The 23,632-nt window shown below is 46.4% G+C and overlaps 1 protein-coding gene across 1 annotated transcript in view; it reads right to left on the bottom strand.

Moving 5' to 3' along the window:
• Positions 1-23,632, bottom strand: part of Xylt1 (xylosyltransferase 1) — a 297,219-nt gene that overhangs the window by 191,226 nt on the left and 82,361 nt on the right. Inside the window, exon 2 of the mRNA XM_075971992.1 lies at positions 19,362-19,400. Coding sequence (XP_075828107.1) covers positions 19,362-19,400 — 39 coding nt within the window. The remainder of the gene's footprint in view (positions 1-19,361; positions 19,401-23,632) is intronic.

Below are 23,632 nucleotides of genomic sequence, written 5' to 3'. Positions count from 1 at the left end.
AGTGTTTATATGAATACAGTCTGTGTGTCGTCATTTGGGGGCATAAGCTAGCCAGGCGGCCAGGAGCTGGGTGGCAGGAACGCAGCCCACTGATCCTTCTACAAATTGTTTTAAAAGCAAGAACAGAAATGACAGTGTTTGAGTCACCTCCAGAAATCCAGGTGCCCAGGCACTGACAGTATTCCCGGAAGTTTCCAGCTCATTGTCTGACTCTGCTTTTTCCAGCAGGAAAAATACAACAATCAAATTTCCTGGAAAATTGTACATTATGAGTGGGTGTCCAGTGTTAAGAGGAGATTAGCAGAGAGAAGAAAAGATCAGTGGCCAATGGCAATCACGCGGTACTGACACTATAGCCCCATGGCATGCTGTGTGCATGTGTATGTGGTGTGTGTGTGTTTGTATACTCACACATGGAGGCCATCAGACAACACATGCACGCATGTATACTCACACACACACACACACACACACACACACACACACACACACACACACAGAGCCATCTTCCTGGGTTACCCTAGGATATCAGAGAGATACACAGACCTTTTAAAGGGTCAGGGCAACTCTAGCCTCTGTGGATTCCATAGTGAATGCTGACCCAGATAAGTCGACAGTCACCCATCCCAAGCGGGCTTCTTTTAGCTCTCTGCATTATGGGCAGTGCTGCCTGGGTCTGAGACCTTGACAGTGTCGGGCCAGCTCAGGAAGCATGTGCATTTGTATTGATGACAGGCCTTGCAGCTTTCCATATAGGAAAAGTGAGTGGCAAATTTGTTAACAATCGCTTGGGGGATAAAAGGAATCTATTCTGCATCTGTGTTATCCAGGAACAGCCATTATGAAATTTTAGAAGGTCATGTGTAATGTACTGAAGCTGGGATAAAAATTAATATTCATCCCCATAAGGGCTCACAAACGCCCCTCCCCTCACACAGAAAGAATGACAAAGCGGGATTTCCTGTGTAGAGCAGGTGAGTTGGACGGTTGTTTGTATTCGCAGCCAGGAGAACACAGTGGCCTCTGAAGACCTGTAACAGGGACTTTCTTGAACTAACAGGGAGCTATTTTGCTGGAAAGCTAAGGTGCAAGATTCTGCATTGTCAAGCCCAGAGACGCGCCATTCTTGCCTCCAGCCAAACTTGTCTTCTAGGGAGGCAGAGAGAAGCCTCCACAGGACCTCTGGTAACACAGGTGAGATCATGATATCTGGGGTCAAGGTCAATCTGAGAGAAAGAGAGAGAGGGAGAGAGGGGGAGGGGGGGGCTCTCTCTAGATGCACATGTTCTTGACAAGCTCACAGCACATCACAAAGACTCACGTCTCCAAGGATCATCCCTTCCTCGCTCCAGACCTATATGTACACTTTTGACCTAGTTCACATGTCAGAGTTCTTACCTATCCTATCTATCCCAGCTCTCTTTGAGGTAATATTGCCAAGGCTGGCCTTGAACTCACTATGTAGATGAGAACAGTTTTGAACTCCTGGTCCCCTTGTCTCCTTGCCCCAACATTTTGGGTTTCAGGCAAGTATCACTCTACATGGTTTTAAGCAGAGCTGGAGATCAAACCCAGAGCTTCATGCACGATTAGCAAACACTCTACTTGCACTCTGCTTTAGTGCCTCTGTAATATGTCCCTTCCTCTCCTTTACTCAACATCCCTTTCACCCACCATTACAGCTCTTCTGAATGTCCCCTTTAGGTCCCTTCCACCTCCAAACCCACTACAACCCATCCCCACACAGCAGAAGACAGATCTCAAGTTGATCTCCTAGTGAGTGATGCTCCTGTTCAGACACCTTCAGTGGCTCTGTATCACCTACAGGAGGATTGGGGTTTCTTGATAGGGGTCTTTAGTCCCTGGGCCTTTTCTTCCTGCACTGGCCACCTCACCTGCTAATCCCTGGTCCTTGCCCCGTGCTTCCAAGTGCTCATTATCTTCTGTAGTTTCCTGTTTGTGCTCACGACCCACCTCTGTTGCTCGGGAATGGCTCTGTCTATATGGAAGGATCTGCTCTGATCCTGGCCTAATTCTCACTCAGCCTTTGGACGATGTTGTGAACAGCTGCTTCCCTAGAGAGCTGGCCCATGGGCATTCTGCTGGGAGTACTACATACTGTCACAGAAGGGATAACACTCCATAGACAGAAACATCCATAGGCCCTTCCCAGAGGCTGCACTGTAGCTGAGTGACAAGAGCACTTGCCTAGTCTGCTCAAAGTGGCCAGGTTACTTTCTCCACATGGCAACGCCCACCTATCTACTAAAGATTCGGCTGTAAACAGCCAAGAAAACTGGAGGGCCATGAGAGGGCTTGGTGGGTAAAAGAGCTTGCCACCCAATGACATAAGACTGAGAACCTGAGTTCAAATTCTGGGATCCACATAAAGGTGGAAGAAGAGAACCAATCTTACTTGATTGTCCTCTGACCTCCACACATGTGCTCTGGCACCCAGCTCAACACCAATAATAATATTCTTAAAAAGTAAAAAGTGAGTGACGGAGCAAGCTCAATGCATACGGTCCTGCACAGCGTCACTCTCTGGGGGCTTCCCTGCCACATCTGCACTAGTATGTCTCCCCACCAGCCCCAGGACTGGTTCAGGAAGCTGAGGTCTCGGGAGTCTTTGGAGAGAAAATGCTAGTAGGGTCATTGAACTTGTACTTACAGAGGCAATTATTTTTACTAATTCTGATTAAGATGTATCATGTCCTTTGCTTATGAATGCAACTGCGATGGTATTGACAGTACCGAGACCTCGGCACTGATACAAGCTGCAGACATGTTCACGTCACACTACCTGGCAGCAGATGTCTCCGGTTACTGCTAACTCTTCGCACTCCTCTAACTGAGAGCAGTTAATACATCTGCTGACAAACCTAGTTAGCGAGCATGCTAAAACACAAGCAAGCACAGGGGTGCCCGCAGACTGCTGGTTTTACACGTATTCTGTAGCTGTGTTTATTGTAAATGGTTTCCTTTGTCTTACTATGTATCCACTTTTAGAATATTACTCAGAGATGGTGTGGCATAGGTTCCTGCAGATGCCAAATGGGTCCTGGATAGAACAGAGGTGCCAATAACCTGCTCTAGACTACAGGCTTACTGCAGACCAAGTATGGGCTCATGCATACCTTAATCCCAGTACCTAAAGCACCAGTTGGTACATTCTACGGATTTCCAACGAGTGAATTAAGGTAGTATGGCTGCCTATCAGAGGAAGCAGTCTATCTACATACTTACATATTTATCATCTGTTTCCTATCTATCTATCTCTCTATCTATCTCTCTATCATCTGTCTGTCTGTCTATCTATCTATCTATCTATCTATCTATCTATCTATCTATCTATCATCTATTGTCTGTCCGTCATCTAGCAATCCATCACTCAATCTATCACCTAAGTATCGATGTATCACTCTGTGATCCTTCCTTCCACACAGTTCTCTATTCATCCATTATTTACAATAACACCTATCCATTCACTACCCACCCACCCATCCATCCACCCACCCAACCATCCATCCATATATCCATCCACCTACCCATCCAATCATCCATCCATCCATACATACATACATACATACATACATCCACCCACCCATCCAATCATCTATCCATCCATTTATCCACCCATTTATCCATCCATCCATCACTTCATCATTCAGTTACCTACCAACTAACATCCAATATCCACATCTACTGTCCACTCGCTTACCATTCATCTCTCCATCCATTACTCTATCATCCATTCTGTTTTCCATCCATGCACTAACCATATACCCTTTGTCTCATCCAATCCACAGCTCTAACTAACACCACCTCTATTGGGAAACTGCTGGCTCAGCTTGGCAGTTCCTTTGGGTACTTGGACAAGAGAAAACGAAGCTCAGTGTGGAAATAGGTGGCATTATTCTCTTATGTGGCTTTGGGCATGATTTCCCACATACCTGTGGCTTTGTTGTCTTCCAGAGTGCTAGCATAGAGTTCTGTCTCCAGCTGACATACCACAGGCTGGGCCATGAGCCCAGGCATAGCCCTGAGCCTGTGCCCAGACTGTTGACTCCCCCAAAGAATCCATTGATTTCTTGCTTTTAAAATAACACAGAGTGGTTGAGCCTCAAAGGATAGTCGCGGCTATTACTAAATCCACCCACTGTGCCGTGGTGGCTGAGTTCTGCTGAGAACCAGAGCTTGCTCTCGGTGTAACCTTGGGTGACTTACTTAGCTCTCTCCCCTCAGTTTTCCTTCTTTTTCTTTACAAGCTGGAGGGCAGCCACACTATCTCACAGGGGTTTCTGGAACCTTCTTAGAAAAGAGATTGAGTTTATTCTTGTGAAGAACTAAGCATGGTGGCCTGCACATAGTTCAGTGTTCAAGCAGTCAGAGTCATTACTTGTTTCCTTTGCTTCAAGAGGGCAGAGAATTGAAGTGGGACTTGGAATCCTGGAAGGGAAACGAGGAACGAGCAAATACCTGTTTTGGCAAATGCTTCAATCCCTTACCCCAGTATTTGTCAAGAACAGCACACATTAACAATTGCCCATGCTTTTGAAATAGAAAACAGGAAATCACTTAAGTGCTCACAGATCTGGAGGAGCCTCATGCAGGACAAGTCAGTCTCCCTTAACATCATTTATGACACGTGCTCTCTGGGCTGGGGAAATCTGGTCACTTATGCTGCGGATGTCAGAATGACTAACAGCTGTGTTGAAAACAGGAAAACGAAAAAGAGCCACCTAGATATCTAACAACAGGAAATCAACTCACCAGCAAAGGGACAGCTCATACACTCAACTGATATTTATCCAGCAGATTCTACATCTCTGATACCAAGCCAGGTGCTAGAAACGGGACTGGAGAAAATAGAAATCTAATAATCAGGAAGATTAACATGGGCTGATATAAAGTGATAATAGAGAAACAGGAAGTACAAGTCATTATACAATATGGCTCATTAGATTCTATTTCATGGAAATAAGCAAATGCCTGTCACCAAACACACACACATACACACACACAGAGGCACATGCACCAAAGGACAGATGATAGCCATGAACAGCAGTTACCTGAAGAATGGAGCAAGGGTCTATGGATTTCACTTGACTTGATAAGCTTTCATATGGTTTTATTTTGTCTTGCTTTACCAGGTGCTTGAATTGCTTCAACACACCAACCAGTGGGTTCTACTCTCAGATCACATGGACGACACAGCAGTTCTCTTGGCTTCCACTGCTACCACTGGCCCAAACCACGGTGGCGTCCCTGTGGCTCTTGCCACAGCCTCCACTCTTAACCACGACAGATCATTAACCACTATCAATTCCAGGGCTTCCCAATGAAATGTGGAAGCAAATTCATTTCGAAATTCAACAGCGCCCTACTGAGCTGTCTCTCTTTCCAGCTTCACCACACCCAGAGAACTCTACCCCAGGACTTTTCACCAACTGCCCCCATTCATGCAGCTGTGAGATGTGCTCATCAGCTTGCTCTCTGTCCAAACACGGCTGCATGGACTTGTCCTGTCACATTAAAGGGGGACTCTTTCCCTGACTTAGCTAACTTGTCCAGAGTCTTCTGCCTGACTTACTTTCTATAGTACTTACCCTATCGACATAACCACAATTCTCATTTACTGTCCTTCAGTGTGTGAGCTTGGGAGGTCAGGACCAGTGATAACTCCACTGCTTTGACTCCAGACTCTGAGAACCGTGTTTGGGGCACACACAGTAGACTCTGAAAAAATATTCAGTGCATGGGGAGTGTGATAATGATATAGTCATAGAGTATAGCTATGACGACTGCAACCATGAAATCCAAATTGAGATAGGACCCACAAGTGCCCAAAGGCGAATTTGCAAAAATGAAAATAAAAACAAACCACATTTGCAGCCAACCCAACTACCCTCAGAAAACACTCTGGGAGGAACCCCCAGAGGCTGCCAGGACCTACAGTGGCCTGTTGTCCTAAACTGATGCTCTATACACAGGCTTCTTTCACTGAACCCAGGGATTGATGCCAGTGAAGTCTGAGCACGTCATAGTGTCGGGCCCCAAAGCCACAGGCTATTTCTGGTGGTGCCATGGGGAGCCCACACCCTACTGAGACCGCCTAGCCAAACAGATCTGAAACCCCAGTCAATGTCTTCACTGTAGTCTTCAGGGATGCAGTGCTACGTTGTGTTTGGGGTTTAACTTGATGCCTCATTTAGAAAAGATACCTGGACTGGGAGGTCCCACTTCCCCAAGCAAAAGCTGGAGCCCTTCACTGTGGTATAAAGACCTGTGACCATGCCTTGTTATTTTATAAATGAAAAAACAGTAGAAGCATTTTGCTCGGCAAATCAGTGTAGTGAGGGAGAGGCTTAGTGATGTGTTTAGAACAAGTTCGTATGAGGTCATTGAGGAACAAAAACTGAACGCCTGATCAGTGGCTTCGCCCTGCGTCACCAGCAGAGAACCAGTGGGGCCGTAGGCCATGGATTTTAGCCTTTTCACACTCCTCGTTTTAGCAGGTAGTCCTCAGGCAGGGGTGATTTGTCCCCCAGGAACATGTGGCTACGTCTGAAGACATTCTTAACTGTCAGACTGTAAGGGTGTGTCACTGGCAGTTCCTGGGTAACCCGGGATCCTGCTGAATGCCCTACAGTGCAGATGGCAGTGAAGAATGAGGCTTTCTACAGTGTCAGGGCACCACAGTTGAGCAGCCATGGATGAGTCAAGAGGGGGGAGATCAGGGCACACCTGGAGTCAAAGTGCACAATGCAGCTGCAGGCAGAAGAGCAGAAAAGCAGGGTTAAGATCAGGTCACCGGGTAGAGGAGTGCTTGCCTGTTAAGGAAGAAGGTCTATGTTCTATCCTTAGTGCTGGCTAAACTCTGGAATGATGGGGCGCATCTAAAACCCCAGCATTCAGGAGGATCAGAAACTCAAGGGCTATCCCTGGCTACCTATTGAGTTCTAGTCCACTTTGAACTACATGAGACCCCCTTGACAAAACTTAATAATTAAAGTAAGTCAAATGGACCATGTTGGTCCAGCCTCCACCTGAGAGTTACTGAGCTGTCATCTAATGGAGGTGAGTAGTTGTGACCTTATCCACTGTCTGGCTATGTCTGGGCACACACAGGTGAGGTGACAGAGGGCAGCAGTGGGCATTGTGAGAGGACTGTATGCAAGGGGTTTGCGGGGGCTCATTGTGGTTCATCCATCACCACCAACCCCCCTCGATGTGGCCTAAAGACAGGCGGAACGCATATGCAGTCAGAGAAGGCCCCGAGAATCACTTTGAAGAGTGTCCATGAAATGAGAAGGTGTCTCCTGGCCCATCGCTGGTGCCTGTTGGTATTTAGGCCAGTACCTGGATACTTCCAGCAAGCATCTCAGAACCGTTTAGAGCACTCGAGGTTCTTTCTTCCAGCATCGAACAGACTCTAGGGATGCTCCTCAACCCTACCCATCTGTCATATAGACTAGCAACTCACTTCCGTTCCTCCCGTTTCAGCCTCCCTGCTCACCCATTAATGGCAAAACAAGAGCTACTATGCCTCTCAGAAAACAGAATTGGGATTGTAATTAATAAACTATTCCTTTTCAGAAAGATGGAAGCCACAGGAAGGGCTGCAATTTTAGCAGAGAAATGTCTGGGACCCTCCCAAGAGCCCTCAAAGCCACAGAGAGAGGTGGTGGCACATTTGTGAAATCAGATTTGAGTGTCAGGGCAGTTAGCGCTTCCTGAGCTGTGACAGAACAGGAAAAAAATGGTTTTCATGGTTTTCGCTTGCTAGAAGAAATGTCTGCTGTGTCTGTCTGTCTGCTACAGACCCAAAGAAAGAATCTGAAGGCTCAGACCTTCCCCAGACCTGAGAGACCTTAGTCTCTGCTGGAGAAAGAAACACTGGAATTATGACAGACAGAAGAATGTGAGGCAGTGTTAGGGCTATTGTCCTGTGCCCCAGGCGTCACTTCTCATATGTTTGAGTCCTTGGATATTAACCTGTTTGCTGTTTGGCTCAGTTACAGGGGAAGATTGTCACAAGATGACAGCCACTATCCTCTCTACAAAAACGTTACACAGCCCAGACTCTTTCCTCAGATCCCTGCCTGCCCTTTCTTCTCTTCAGGCATCCTCCTTCCACACAAAGACCCCTTGTTACATCAAAACACAGCCTTAGATGATGGTGACTCGGCCTGGAGAGCTCCTCTAGCAGAGGTGCTGGGTCATCAAAGGGGGAGCCCCTCCCCTGCAAAAGTGACACTGCTGTACCAGGGTATGATAAGGGACCACAGGAGGAATTTACAGTGAGACTTTATAAAGAAAACTGGCAAGGAGCGTGCTCCAAGGCAGGCTAGATCTGCCAGGTGGCACCACTCTGGTGCTGGAGACGAAGGAGGAAGGGCAGAGGAGCTCCGCTATGTGATGGATGTCCACAGGTGGCGGAGCTCCACAGGGGCACAGCCATGCATGGAAAATGATCACACTGCATCGCCTGCCTGCCTCCTGCCTCCCACTCCTGCCTCTCTTAGCCAGGCCAGTGGCAGTCTTTATTGACGACAAGCACCAAGGTCAGCCTCTCCGGGGAGGGGACGGAGGTGGACCAGTAGGTCTAATGAAGATGAGGAGGGGCCACCATCTCACTTCATCTCTCTGCTGGCCAACACGGAGACAGTCAAGGACACGGGAAGATGCCAGAGTGGAGCTACCAACCGTCTCCCGGTGCCCACCCTCTGGTGTTAGGACTTGTGGTTCTCAACTGACTGCCCCCATCAGCCAGAGGGCCTCTGGGTAAGTCTGACTTGAGCTGTACTGCTGGCTTGCAGAGTGACCAGGAGAGTTATCCAGCTACTCTGGGCCACAGTTTTCTCACTCAAAGTGGGAGCTATGATAAGATTGACTGGGAGAGAGGCTGACTTGAGGCTGCTCTGCCACTCAAGAGTTCTCATAGGCCGGAACTCAGTATCTATCCCCACAAAGGACTGTGGGCACGATTAGAAAAGGCTACACGTGCAGAGTGCTTAGCAAAGTCCTAGGCATGTAAAACCTGCAAGGACTATCAACAGTAAGCGACCTCAATCTCTGGCCCACCTAGGAATGTTTATATCTCTATACACCTGACTGTTTATTTATATGAAAGGCATTTTCATGGGTGAATTATCCTGGCAACCAGAACCTACAAACCTAGCTTTAATGTTCTAGCACTGGAACGTTCTCTTAAGCTCCCAAATTGGTACAGCTCTACTTGAAAGCCCCATGGAACTGACAGCCCAAGTTTCACAGACCTTGGCTCATGATAGACTTATACCAGATGTCAGTGGGGCCTTCTGATGCTGTGAGTCAGGGCAAACACAGCAATATGTCTGTCCCTAAACTGGCAGTTGCCAAGATTTCTGCCTCAGTGCTCAAGGTCCATGAGGCTCTTTGAGTGCAGACACTGTCTGCTGGAAGAAGACCTCTACTCTTTCTACTAGATATTGACACCAGTCTACACTTATATATACTTGATTTACTCTATTCCCATAAGCACATATGATCTATACCTAATTCACAGCCGTATTTCTATCTCCTCTACTTCAGACCAGTCAGTACCTACACCATCTGTATCCCTACCATACGGAAACCACACTACACTAATTACTACCTCTACAAAATCTGCATCTTTACTTTGCTGCAGTATCTTAGCAACATGGCAGTGAGGACAATAGGGCTTCACCTGTCACTGGCTGTGATTCTGGTCCTATCACCGGTATAACTTTGGGCTTCAGTTGGTTCATCTGCAGAGTGGGATTAAAAGTCATATCTGTCTGGCGGATTCTATCTCCAGACAAATTCAAGCTAAACTGCTAAATTCAAATCCTGTTTCGTTTTGGGCAAATAATGGAGACTCTTCATACCTCAGTTTCTCATATGTGACAGGGAAGAGACAGCAGAACTCTGCACACAGGACAGTGAGAAAATGTGAGTGGCTCTCTGAGTGGGGGCTTGGTAAACACTAGCTAACAGTATTAGGATGCTGTGTACACATAATGTACAGGTATCATCTCAAAGGAAACACATTCACTGGTTATTGTTGGCATACAAGGGCTTAGTACAAGCTCACTGGAAGTACTAGCTGATAAGTACACACACAACACCTAGTCCTCATGTCCACACTGTTGTATTCAATGGGGATATTTGTTTTGGTTGGTGCATTGAAATGGGCTCAACATGCTTATATTTTGCCAGTTTGGTTTCCGTCTTGTGGTGCTATTTGGGGAGACTGAAATTTTCAGGAGGAGAGGCCTAGCTGACCAAAGTAGGTCACTAAGAGCAGACCTTTGAATTGCTGTGGGCTCCGAACTCTGTCTCTGCCTTCTGGTCTACCATGATGTGAACAAGCCCTGCTATGTACAATACTCTTACTGCCTTGCTTTGGAGGCTGAGGCATCTGAAACCATGAGCTTAAAGGAGCTCTTCTTCCCCAAAGCTGCTTCTGTCAGGCACTTAGGTCATCATGACGTAAAAGTGATCAATACAGCTGCCATTGACAACAAGAACAATGGCTGTGTGTATTCTGAATTAAGCAATGAACTCAAGCTTCCAAGTCTCAGGGTTAGAGACTGAAGAAGGGTGATGTCAACTCTGTCTATTTCCTTGAATGTGCATGTGGCTGGACTTTGGAGAACTGACCAGCTATTTGTGGAATGGTGCCTCACAGCAGTCATGAGTAACAAGGACTAGAAAGCCTGGTCATGGGATCACAGATCTTCCTGGATGTAGCTTCCTGTTCTCTGCTCCAGCAATAGTACAGTCCCACCAAAGTTAATTAAAGATCTGCAAATCAAAGCCAGCAGAGACAATGACAGTAAAGCACTCTGCTGTCCCCCAGATAGGTCTGCTCTGCCCCTGAGAGGCCCTGCTCCCCACAAGGAGGCAGAAGATAGGAAAGCAATTTGGTCTCTGCCATTCTCAACAGATGCTGGGCACCATAAGAATTAATGGGCTGGAGACTCAGGTAAGGGCCATTCAGAAGCTCCTGATTACTTCAAAAACCGCTCTCTATGGAGGAAAAGGTTAATCGAAGCCCAGAGCTGGAAGAGAGGCGAACAGACGGCAATTGCTTTAATCCCAGTGGTGGCAGGAAGGCTTCCAGAGAAAGAAGTTTATACAAAAGAGGCTGTGCTCAACCCAGAAAAAGGAACAGAGCCTAGAAACCAGGAGACCTGCTCCAGTAGTCCAAAGCCTTGACCAAGCCCTCTCTGAACCCCAGCCAAGTAGCTAAACTTTTATTATGCTTTTGTTTGATTTTTGCCATGCTAAAGATGGAGCTCAGGGCCTGACACCTGCTAGGCAAACGTGTTACCACTGAGATACATTCCCAATTGCAATTTCTTAAAAAACAAAACAAAAACAAAACCCTGAATATGCTCTATATTAATGAGCCATAAATCTTGTAGGAAATCATCTCTCCTGGTGAGTTTTCCTTCCACAATCATAATTACCCAAACGAGATGTGCCCTTGGTGTGCAGTGAACACACGGTTATGAATATTAGGGGGAAGGGTTTATTGTGCTTATAGTCAAGGTCAATGCCAATGCAGAGGGGATGAATGTGCCATGGCTAACACCTGCGGGCTGGCTAAAAATCTTACATTCAGTGGAGTTAGTGACCTTTGAGCATAAACAATAATACCAGAAAAGCCAGCACTGCCAGGCTGAAGTATCTTTGTGAAATAAGCTGTTGAGAAGCAAATGAACACACACCATGGCTTCTCAACCTTGACACTATTGATATTTGAAGCAGGGAAACTTTCGGAAAGAGGGGGACTGTTCCATGCAGTGTGGAATGGCTAGCCAATCCCTCTGCCTCTGAGTTATGACAGTAAGCACATCTCTAATCATAGCCAAATGTCCTCTGATGGTCAACAGCGCCCTGGCTGAGACTACTGGTTCTATGAAAAACCTCAGGTTCATTTCCACAGCATCCATAACTTAGCTGATGGCAGCCATCCTCCAGAATCCCAACATCAGTCCCCACGGGAGCACAACACACCAAGGCCTCAAGCTCCCTCCCACTGGACAGTCTTGTGATCAGAGTGTCCGGATGGCTGGGAATTTAGGTCCCTTCTCTTTCCCTCTCATTTATCTTCCTTCATCCTGGCTTAATGTGGCCATTCCTTATCCGTCTTGACATTACGATGACACAAAGCACTGAAGGAGTTTGAAGCAGCTCACATGGTTTAATTGAGCCTAAGGAAAAGTGGCATTGTTGTTACAGGCACCCAGACAGAATTTGCAAAAGTTTTGGAATGTGATTACTGCCATCCCTTAGCAAGCTTAACTCTTGACTGTGCCAGCTCCAATCTCCAAGCACTCCTCCCGTGGAGTGTAATTAGCCCAATACTGAAGGGCTGAGGCCGGAGGATTGAGAGTTCAAAGCCAACCTGGGTTATACAGACAGACTCTCTCCTCTGTATCAGTAAAAACAAAAACAGAACCCTCAGCTCCCGAGAGAGACTTTGCTGAGCAAATGCCTCCTACCCACCTACTCTCTCAGAAACAGAGCGGTTCATTCCATTCTCTATGGCTATCGATATTAAGGGCATGATCACAGGCTTGCGCTTTTCTCATTTGAGTCTTGCACCATGATGCTCCAAGCCTTCTGCCTCGCTTCCTGTCACAAAGCCTGGCCTCTGCTGGCCTCAGAGCTGCTTATTGGTTAACGCAAAGATGAATGGATTACACAGTATAATTTTTAAGCTTCCATTCCCTTTCACATTCCCTGGCTTTGTTTGTAATCCTCCTCCTGGCCTTAGTAACATCTTTAAAGAATGTGACTGTCACTCCCTCCCTCCAGGTCCCCACTTAGCTGATCAAAGGCATTCAAGTACCTGGTTAGCTGTGAAAAGGGAACAGCGGGTGACTTCCCGCCTGATCCCCAGGCCCTGAGAGATCTCCATGTAAATGAAGTTCTGTTCCCCTCTAACTGAGCCAACCTCAGAAATACCCAGACTGACAGATCTTCACAAAAGTGCTCCTTCAGGACAGCTCCCCAGACGTCTCTGCATTTGAGCAGGAGCCATTTCCTAATCAACGGAGGGGCCCTGGGGGTAGGAGTCAGCATGTGGAGAAGGTAAAATTAAATGACAAGAGGCCATGGCAATTGGAGTAGGTTCAGAAATGATAGTCCCCCTTGAGGATCAATGAAAAAGAATCAAATAAGCATTCAGATTTATCACAACATTATTGATGTTCAGGGAGACAGTGGAGTTTTTGTTGTTCTGAAATGAATTTTTTTGGTTGTGTCTGAAGCCTAAGCCGTTTACCCACAGGCCTTATGGCAGCCTATGTGACATGAAAAAAAATGCTCTGTGAGCATAGCAGTCCCTTTATCTGTTTGTCTATGTATCCATCCATCCAAGCATCTATTTGTCATTGTCTGTCTACACAGCTATCTGTCTATATTCGTCCAGCTAAATATCTGTCCATCATAATTTCTACTTGCATATCTAAGTACAGCTGTGGATACTAGTGCAAAGCATTCCCTCGATCTATCCATCTAGGCATCTGTGCATATCTCTCTGTTTATCTATCTATCTATCTATCTATCTATCTATCTATCTATCTATTGACCATCTATCAATCATCTATCTATCTACCATCTATCAATCATCTATTTGTATATCTATCTTTCTGTCTATCTATCTATCTACCATCTACCAATCATCTATCTATCTGTATATTTATCTATCTATCTATCTACCTACCTACCTACCTATTTATCAATTATCTATCTACCTACCCACTTCCTACCTACCTACCACCTATTATCTATCTATCTATCTATCTATCTATCTATCTATCTATCTATCATCTATCTACCTACCCACTACCTTCCTACCTACCAACCACCTATTATCTATCTATCTATCTATCTATCTATCTATCTATCTATCTATCTATCATCTATCTACCTACATCTATCAATTATCTACCTATCTATCTACCATCTATCTATCTACCTACATCTATCAATTATCTATCTATCTATCATCTATCTATTTATCTACCTACCTACCATCTATCAATCATCTAATACCTACCCCCATCTATCTACTTACCTACCTACCACCTATGATCTATCTATCTATCTATCTATCTATCTATCTATCTATCTATCTATCTATCTATCTACCTACCTACCTACTTCCTACCATCTATAAATTATCTATCTATCTATCTATCTATCTATCTATCTATCTATCTATCTATCTATCTATCTATTATCTGTGGTAGTTTGAATAAGAATGGAATCCACAGGCTGCTGTGACTGATGCTGTTTGCTTCTGAGTCAAGCAAGAAGTAAGCTCTCAGCTACTGCTCTAGACCATGCCTGCCTTCCTGCTGCCATGCTCTACTCTGTGATGGTTATGACCTCACTCTCTGAAACTGTAAGGCCAAATAAACCCTTTCTTCTATAACCGCAGTTCTCAACCCATGACTCCCACTATCAGGTAACCTGAGCTAGACTTGCAATGATTCTCAACCTGTGGGCTGCGACCCCTTTGGGGTTGAACAATCCTTTTACAGGGATCATATTTCAGATATCCCACATATCAGATATTTATATTACAATACATAATAGTAGCAAAAATACAGTCATGAAATAGCAATGAAATAATTTTATGACTGGGGGGTCAGCACAACATGAGGAACTGTTATTAAAGGGTCACAGCACTGGGAAGGTTGAGAACCATGGTTCTATAACTTGCATTAGTCACAATATCTATTTGCAGCATAGAATAGTAAGTAAGACACTATCTGTCTGCCTGCTATCTATCATCAGTGTGTCTGGCTGTCACCTATGTATCATCTATTCATCCATCCACCCCCATCTAAGTACATCCACAGACGGTGGTTTATAAACTCCAGAACGGGTACGTCTGGCTTTGTCTAAGCATTAGCAAATCTGTCTACTGATCCCAGCAATTTTATTCTCTAACCTAACAAAACAGAGGCTGCAAGAAAAGATTCTGATGTCATATGACTCTGAGCTTGACACCCATCCACTGCTATGTCCCTTTTGTGGAACCTTGGCTAAGCTATCTGACTTTTAAGACCTTTAAGTGTCTCATCTGGAAATGAATCTCATAATAGTGTGACTGGTAATAGGAATGACAGTAATAATTCCAGGCCACTAACCAAATTTAAGGTCCTTTCATCTGTCTCTGCTGTTAGTCTTTCTCACTCCTAAGTCATCTGGTTCCCACGTACTTCTATCCAAGACTGGATTAGCAGTCATCATTGTCAGGTGGAGCTTACTTGAGACATCTACAGGAGCCATGTGGTACAGAGAGATCTGACACCAGGGACTTGGACATTCCTCACCCCTTCATGATATCAATCTGACCACTAAGCAGAGACTCCTACTGCTGCCAGCAGATACAAAGTTCCATCACACTGATGACAGAGGGCATAAGAGGACCCTCAGCAACCAGCTGATACATCTCCCCCTGTTCCACATAACTGTGTGAAGAAGGATACACCAGGCCATGGGTGAGAACTCCTACAATTATTATCAGGCCGAGTGGGGTGCAGGAAACAAGTGGGTATATTGGTGGCCTGGAATCCTGCTCAATCTGAACTGTCAGCAAAGCCATACTGCACATGCGTGATATAAGGACATGCCTCATGGTGGTACCCAGTCACACCTGAGCTCCTGGACTCTAAGAAACAGCAGGCAATCCCACTGGGAGCAGAAAGAGTATTATGGAAGGAAGAGAGAACCTAGTTAGGACTCAGAATTCATATGAAAGCTGTCTCTGAAGGCTGAGCTCTTCATACCTCCATACCTGCCATCTTGCCCATGGCACATGGGTCACATTTACTATACTACTTTTTATCAGAAAATCTAACTTAGTCTTCTTGTCTGACTTACTTCCTGGAGGGCAGATGGGCAGAATTCCATTGCATATCCTGTGATGTACCAAGTCATATAAGACTTTGAGGCAAGTCACAAAAAAACATTCGTACTTTGTTTGGGTTGTAATGATGTGTCTGTCTGTCTGTCTGTCTGTCTGTCTGTCTCTCTCTCTCTCTCTCTCTCTCTCTGTGTGTGTGTGTGTGTGTGTGTGTGTGTGTGTGCGTGTGTGTGTGTGTGTGTACAGAGGCCAGTGGTCAACCCAAGAGTCTCTCATTGGCCTAGAGTTCATCAAGTCGTATATGTTGACTGGCCAATGAGTCTCTGCCTTCCAAGTTCTGGGATTAGAGGAGCACCATGATGTCCAGATTTATTTTCCTAATGGGGCTCTGGAGCAAGCACTTTACCAGCTGATACAGCTCTTCCCACCCACTACAATGCCTCTCTAACATGCAAAGTCTAAAGTCATAAAGACAATATCCTACAGCTCTTCTCAACACCCCAAAGGCCGTGGACCAGTTGAGACTAATGGGGGCATTGTTGAAGACTAATGGAACCCTTCCTCCAAAATGTGTTTTGCACCACCACACTGAGGCTTGGGTCCCTGGAACTCACAGAACCTTAAGAGTGGCCACTATGCAGGGGCTCTGCCCCCTCATAACATGCTTTCCAAAGCCATGGGCTGTTCCCATGGAGGTTCTGAAAAGATGATTGGATGAAGTCCAAGGCAAAGGGCACGGGATGGGCAAGTGCAAGGGAGAAGAGTGGCCTTCTGGGCTCTGGACATGGACTGCATGTCCTCAGTATTCCTGAGCAGAACAAGCTGCCTTCTGGGATGGGTGGAACAAAGAGAGGAGAATTATCACTCAACAAGCTGCCTCACAACCTACTCTGGGAGTTAACTTATGACCCAGGGTAGACAGGGAGGCAGATATTTCTCAAAGTGAGACACATAACATCTGGGAACTCACAGAAATGGTTTTGGAGGATAGCCGAAGGAAAGCTTTAATTATTTTTTTGTAATGTAGAATATATTCAATACAATGCGAATATGTGTGTGTGTGTGTGTGTAGATACATATTCATACCTGCATATACACAGGCATAGCTCTTCAAAGTTGTGATTTCACTAATAGGACTGATGATATAATGTCTTTAAACTTTGACCTCACTGGAATCTTGGATGGGATCTTTCCCATTGTGGGAAATAATTATTAGGTGAAGACATGGTTCAACCTTGGATACTATTCCCTGGGTGCTGTTGTTGTTGTTGTTTGTTTGTTTGTTTTTATGACAGAATCTCTCATTGGCCTGAAGCATGTAATGTACTGGCTGCTTTTATATTAATGACACCCATCACTAGGGGATAAACTGGTCCCCATGTTTGAGACAACTCTAAATGTCTTCAGGACCTTCTCAGATATCCTCTGAGCATTAAAATTAAAACTAAAACTAAAAGAGTGTGCAAAGAATGAGCAAAAGCAGAAGAGAGGACATGGGATTCTTCTCCTCCTCAGAGACACACTGCCTGTCCTATTCTGCCATCCCTGGGTCTGCTCCTCCCTAGGGCAGCTATACTGGTCTGTACCCTGGGACAAAAAGACAGACAAGCAGAGAGAAACCACAAAGATACAGTTCACTGCTATGGATGGGCTTCTTAACAGTCAGGCCACCTTAAAGCCAGGTGGGTTTGTGAGTCTCCTCGCTCTCATTGGGAAGACTCAAGCAGAGATGCTGCTAAGTGGCCAGGACCCAGGGCTGGGGGAAGGCAAGGGAAAGCAGGTGGTATCTGCCAGCATGCCACAGAAAGCCCCAAAGGGCTGTTTCTCGTCCATGAAATGTGCAATATGTTTTACTGTGTCTGACAGCTGGAAAGTGCTCTCTCTGGGGCTCAGAGGGGGCCCAGTCTGTCCTCCTTTTCTCTTTGCTGTCTAACCCAGGCACGGAGCTAAGGAGACCATCAATTCAAAGACACGATACCTTCAAGGCCGGGAGGAAAGGCTGCAGTGCTGTGGTATAAGAGCTTATGCATACCCAGGTACCTTGATGTTCTGATTATTTCCTGTGACTCTCACCAGGACTCTGTCAGATGGCATGTTCTAGATGGAGAAGGAATGACTTGGAGTTCAGAGTCTCAAAAATGTCACAAGGCTAGAAGACACAGAAGTGTATTCTACCTGGGTCTCAGTGACTCTGGGGCAGATACCCAGAAAGAAGACACAAGGTCCAGGCCATGTCTTCATCTCTGGACTCATAGGTCATCTGCCATACACAGAAACACTATTGCTATCTAGATCATTCAGAATATTCCAGTATCCAAGCAGACAGAAAGTGCAACTTCCTGCTCTGGGAGCTGAGTCTTGCTATTACAGTATCTTTGGAGACCCATTAAGAGAAAGCTGGTCCTAGCCAAAAGGCTGGAGTCTATCTTTGAGTGGAGAGGTGTCATTGTCTGATCCCTTAAGAGTGAATCCAGGTGAGATGGCCAGTTACCTGGCCAAGAGACTACCCTTCAGAAAGGCGAGTCACCTTAGGTCATGCTAAAGTGAGAGGAGAAATAGCCCTCTATGAGATAATGCACTTTTTCTTCCCAGACTCCCTGCCCCTTAGTGCAGTCCCTACAAGCCACCAAGCAGTTCCTTTGGGTCTGCCTACCTCTCTCAGTCAGGACTCAGAACGATGTCACTTTCCCTTTCTTCTCCTGTCTCCTCCTTTCGGATGTCACCCAGAGCCCAGGCACTCTTTCTCTGGAACTTTGGGTAATTTTTCCCACTCTTCATCTAAGGCCCTCTTCCAGCTGTGTAGCTGCTTGTCCACTGCGTGACTGCCCTCTATGTTGGCTTCCCTCAAAAGGCATGGCCCTTTCTTTTCTCTGTTTCTCTCCTCAGGGCAGCTGCCAAGCGCCACAGCTTGTCTACCTGAGAGCTTTCTTTTAAACTCTAATAAGACTGTTTCCAAGCTTCGAGTTGAGCCCGTTCTTGAGTTCCTCTCGCTGACAACACTAAGACTGTCAAGTGGAGCCCCAGTTTCCCCGGCAGCGCTGGATGACTCTAGCAGAACTCCCCACATTTCCGGTAGCATTGTGCACCAAGTGTCCAGGAGCAGGGTCTGTCCAATCTGGAGCAGAGAAACAGCACCATCTATGACCGGACATTCCTGTCTCTGATCTCCCTCTGCAGTCACCTGCTTCGGATCACTAAGGCAGGGGGATGCCTTCCGTGACCTGCCTACATATATGTGTATGTATACAGAATTCCACGCATGTATGTACAATCTACCAGCGTGGTTACACCTGGCTGTGCACACCACACACACAAATGAGGCAGGAGGGCATTGTGACATGACATGTCTGTCCATCCCTTCCGAGTCCCTCGGGGCTCGGAGGACACACAGAGACAACCACAAAGCACTGATCACAGAACCTCAAGAGAAAGATAAGAGGCGAAGACCACGAGAGGCACTCACCTGGGTCTCTAGGGTGATCAGTGGACTCGGGTGTGGATCCTGTGGGGAGAACAGAGAAGACACTCATAAATGGTGAGAGGAGGGGAGTCAGCTTCCAACCTGAACATCGCTTTCAACCCAGCTTGCTCTCCCAGTCGGGTGGGGCGGGTCAGACTCTGTCTTCCCCATGCTCTGAGGACTTCAGAAGTTGACCCAGTCTGCCCCCTACTGAATCCCAGCTTTCCTTTCCGTTTCTAAGCCATGAAAGAGGCCCTAGATTGTCCATAAGAAGATCTGCTAAACAATGAGGTGCTGAGAAGAAGGGGGTGAGCGCAGGCTCAGTCAGGAAAGCGCTCGCTCCGCAAGCATGAGGACGCGGGTTAGAGCACTGGCCTAAAAGGCTAGGGCGGGGATATGCACCTATAATCTCAGAGCTGGGCTTTGTGGCAGGCAGATCCTGAGGGCACTGCCAGCCAGCCTAACCTACTTGGTGTGCTCCATGCCAATGAGAGACCCTATCACAGAAAAGGGTAGATAGTTCCTGAAGAATGATAGCTGAGACTGTCCTCTGACACCCAGACATTTGTACCAGCACACACGCATGCACCATGCACCCATAAGGTATTTATAAGAACACCATGTACCCACGTGTGTGTGTGAGTGTGCAAACACCACACACACACACGTATACAGACAAGAAAAAGGAAAAGCACCTTTTCCATTCATCTCCAGTGTGTTCAGTGCCCTACCCCTCCCCCACATGAAAGAGACTTGGGTCCATAATAGAATTAAACATAAATACAAAGTTCTGGTTCATAACAAGATTGTGAGATTATGTCTAATCCTATAAGAATAAAAGACATGAGAAAGAGACAGAAAAGGAGGAGCCGATTCCTGTGTGAGTAGCACATTCCAGCATGCCAGGAAAGATCTTTTCAGGCCAGAGAAACATCCCATTCACTCAGTCTTGACAAAAGCCAATTGACTGGGGATGCTGGGTGGTAAAGTCTGGGGTCACAAAGCATAAATTCTGGGTCGGGGGAGGGACAGATGGAGGAGGCACCGACTAATGGGAGGTGATGGCATTCCTTCCCCCAGTGGTTTCCGAGGAAAACAGGAAACCCAGCACATAAAAAGGCTATTTCTGTCTATACCATGTCTGCTGGGAACTTAACCATCATATGTGTTCATGATTCTGGGAAAACCACCTTTGGCCACTTCTACAGAGAATAGCCATGCTTTTAAGGCCCTGGGCAGAAACCCAGCTTAAAACTTGGCTCTATCCAAACAGATTTTTCAATACAGGCTTCTAGGAAGCCACGCAAATAAGCACCGGGCTCCCCTTCTCTAAATACCATGAATAAAAGGCGAGGGAAGACAAACTGTAACAGTCTCAACTCCTGCTGGAGAGGAACGACCATTTGATTGAGAGAGAGAGACAGAGACAGACAGAGAGAAACAAGATAAAACCTAGGGCCTCATGTATGCTAAACAAGCACTTCCCTCCCCTCTCTTGGATCTGTATTTTGAGGCCGGGTCTCTGTAAACTGCCTGGGCTGGCCTGCTGAAACTCACTGTATCCCAAGCTGGCCTTGAACTTACATTTCTCTTGCCTCCGTTCCCTAAATTGCTGGGCTCACAGGCTTGCATCATCAAGCCGGATACCATTTGCTTCCTTTAAACATATTTTAAATTATTTTTTTTTCTGAGACAATGTCTATGTAGCCCAAGCTGGCATGATACTTGCTATGCTGCTCAGGCTAAACTCAAACCCACGGCCATTCTTCTCTTCTTGGGACTTCAGGAACACACTACCAGATCACCCATCTCCTTTCTCGATCTCTTTGGCAATTATCTTCCTCGTGGCACGTTTGAGGCATGCTCTCAGGCACATTTTGACCTCTGGACTTCCCTTGAAGGTAAAGACTTCATCTTCCCCCAATTCCAGGTGTCGAGTCCAAGTCCCAGCACATCCCTGGCACAGCTCAGGGATGTTGCCAAGGAGACACCTCACTCACTCTGGCTTTCATACCAGCTGAGCACAGCAAGTCCTTGCACCAAGCAAAACACTAAGATGAGCTTTCTCTTCACTCTGCCATATTGCAAAGCTGACCCACAAGGAACTAATGAGGGGTCTTGGAGAAACAGCTTAGGCCTTGCCACCGTTATCTCTCCTGCCCTTTTCCCAAGATAGGATTCAGCTATGACCCACCAGAACTCAACGTTGACTGAGCTACTTAGGGTGAAGGACACAGCCTCACTATTCTCCCTAACCTTACAGAGACCCCTCTAACCACATGCTTATTGTTTCTATGATCAATGATATACAATGCTGGAGAGCTGATCCTGGCTCCCTGTTGAGCAGCCACACAGGGCAGGACCAAGTTTACTCTTGCAGAGACAGATTCGGCCTCCCCATCTGTGGCTGGCAGCAGACCCTGGGCGCAGCAGACCCCAGGAGCAGGATCTTGTTTGACCCACACTGTGAGAGTACATAGCCCTGTCTTCATGTCACCACCGGCCTGAGCATGCTTGTCTATTCTAACTGCCCCTCTGCCCATATTCATTGAGATTTGAGTCAGAACAGAAAAAGCTGTAGCTCACTCTCAAAATTAGCCACCTTCTCCAAAGCCAAATCCTAGCCAGTACTGCACGGGGCATTGGGTGAATGCCCAGATTAATTAAGTCGTGCTTCACGGCCCATTTGGCTATTGTGTGGGGCTTATGCTTCGTTGCTCAGAATCCCAAGACAGCGACGAAAGGGGAAATGCCATCCCGAACCCCTTAAAACGACTTCACTGGGAAAGCCAAGGAAAACCTCTGCCAACTATGTGGATGATATCAAGTGACTGGTCTCTTGACACAGCGCAGCCTCTACTCTTTATCTGGGGTTCCCAAATCACAGACCCTGTCACACACAGTCAGGAGTCCAAGGCTCATTTCAAAAGCTTCTGGGAGAGGGAGCACAAAGGGTCCTTATTTAGGATCTTAATTAACTGGCCAGGAAGTGGATGAAGCACTCACTAGGGGCCTGTGTCTTTAACACTGGGCTGTTCTCATGCCAACCACACTTCCTTTTCCTCCCTGGGTGCACACTGAAAATGTGAGACTTTCCCTAACCAGCAGGGTCCTGAGGACTCCAGGTAAGGCCGCATATCTGTGAGGTCTCACTCACAGTAACAACCTCTTTAATTGGAAAGGCTAACGAAGTGGAACTGGGTCAATGATGCCGTCTGCCTAATCCATAGTGTCTGTCTAAATTGGGACTCTTAGGTTTACAGTAGAGTAAATTCCTGTCTGTCAGAGAGAAGGCTTTAGGAGACCAAAGGGGAATTTGCAACGTGCTTGCCCGATCCAGTGGAGTGCTCCTGGAATCCTAATGAGGATGCAGGACCACAGAACCTCCTGTGCTAAGGAAGGCCCTTAAGGCACCTACTGCAATGACAAACTGGAGAAGGCGAGCGGAGAATGGAGGAGAGCGAATTAGTGACCCTTGTTCCTCATGGCCCCCTAGAATCACACTCTGTGGCTGTGGGACTTTGAGGTTCATTATGGCATGCTGCCCTACAGCCTCAGCTTGGCCAGGGCCACTTCACTTGGTCCGCGGGAAGTTTATCAGGACATGTCATCCACAGAAGTGAAAGATATGCTTGAACACAACGCTCTGTGGTTGTGTCATCTCAAGAAGAATATGACTCAGGTGGCCTGCTGGTGCAAGGAAGTGGAGACCCATGTGGAGAGACATGGAACCAACCTGCAGCTTAGACTAAGCCTAGTGTTTAGACCAACTGACCTCTAACCACCATGAAAGCACAGAGGAAATACATGATGCTATTTTCATGCACTGAGTTCAAAGTCATTTGTTACACAGCATGACTGTGGTCATATCTAACTGATATACTTTCTAAACACTGACCTTGAGAGAACTAAAATATATTGCCAGAAAACCCCACAACCTTGAATCTCACTTTTCTTAAGTCTACAAATGCATTCAAAGGAAAAAAAAACCTAGAAAACTATAACAAACAACTATCATTTATCAGGGTTGGGCCCTCTGCTAACTGCACCATGAATGACATGAAGCGAGATTCACTTGGCCATGAGGACCCTGCATGGCCTCTGAGGTCACCTTCTGCATCCTCCAGGATTCTTTAGAAGGAATCACTAGCGGCCAATAAACACTAAAGGAGATGTCCACTAAGGATTCTCTTTCCCCATGAATATACAACTTCCATTCCTCAACCTTATTAACTTTACTACTTAATCAAGGCTTAGAACAGTTAAACACTGCT

This window comes from Microtus pennsylvanicus, chromosome 5, assembly GCF_037038515.1.
Source record: "Microtus pennsylvanicus isolate mMicPen1 chromosome 5, mMicPen1.hap1, whole genome shotgun sequence".
Taxonomy (NCBI): domain Eukaryota; kingdom Metazoa; phylum Chordata; class Mammalia; order Rodentia; family Cricetidae; genus Microtus; species Microtus pennsylvanicus.
This window is presented reverse-complemented; position numbering and strand designations above follow the sequence as displayed.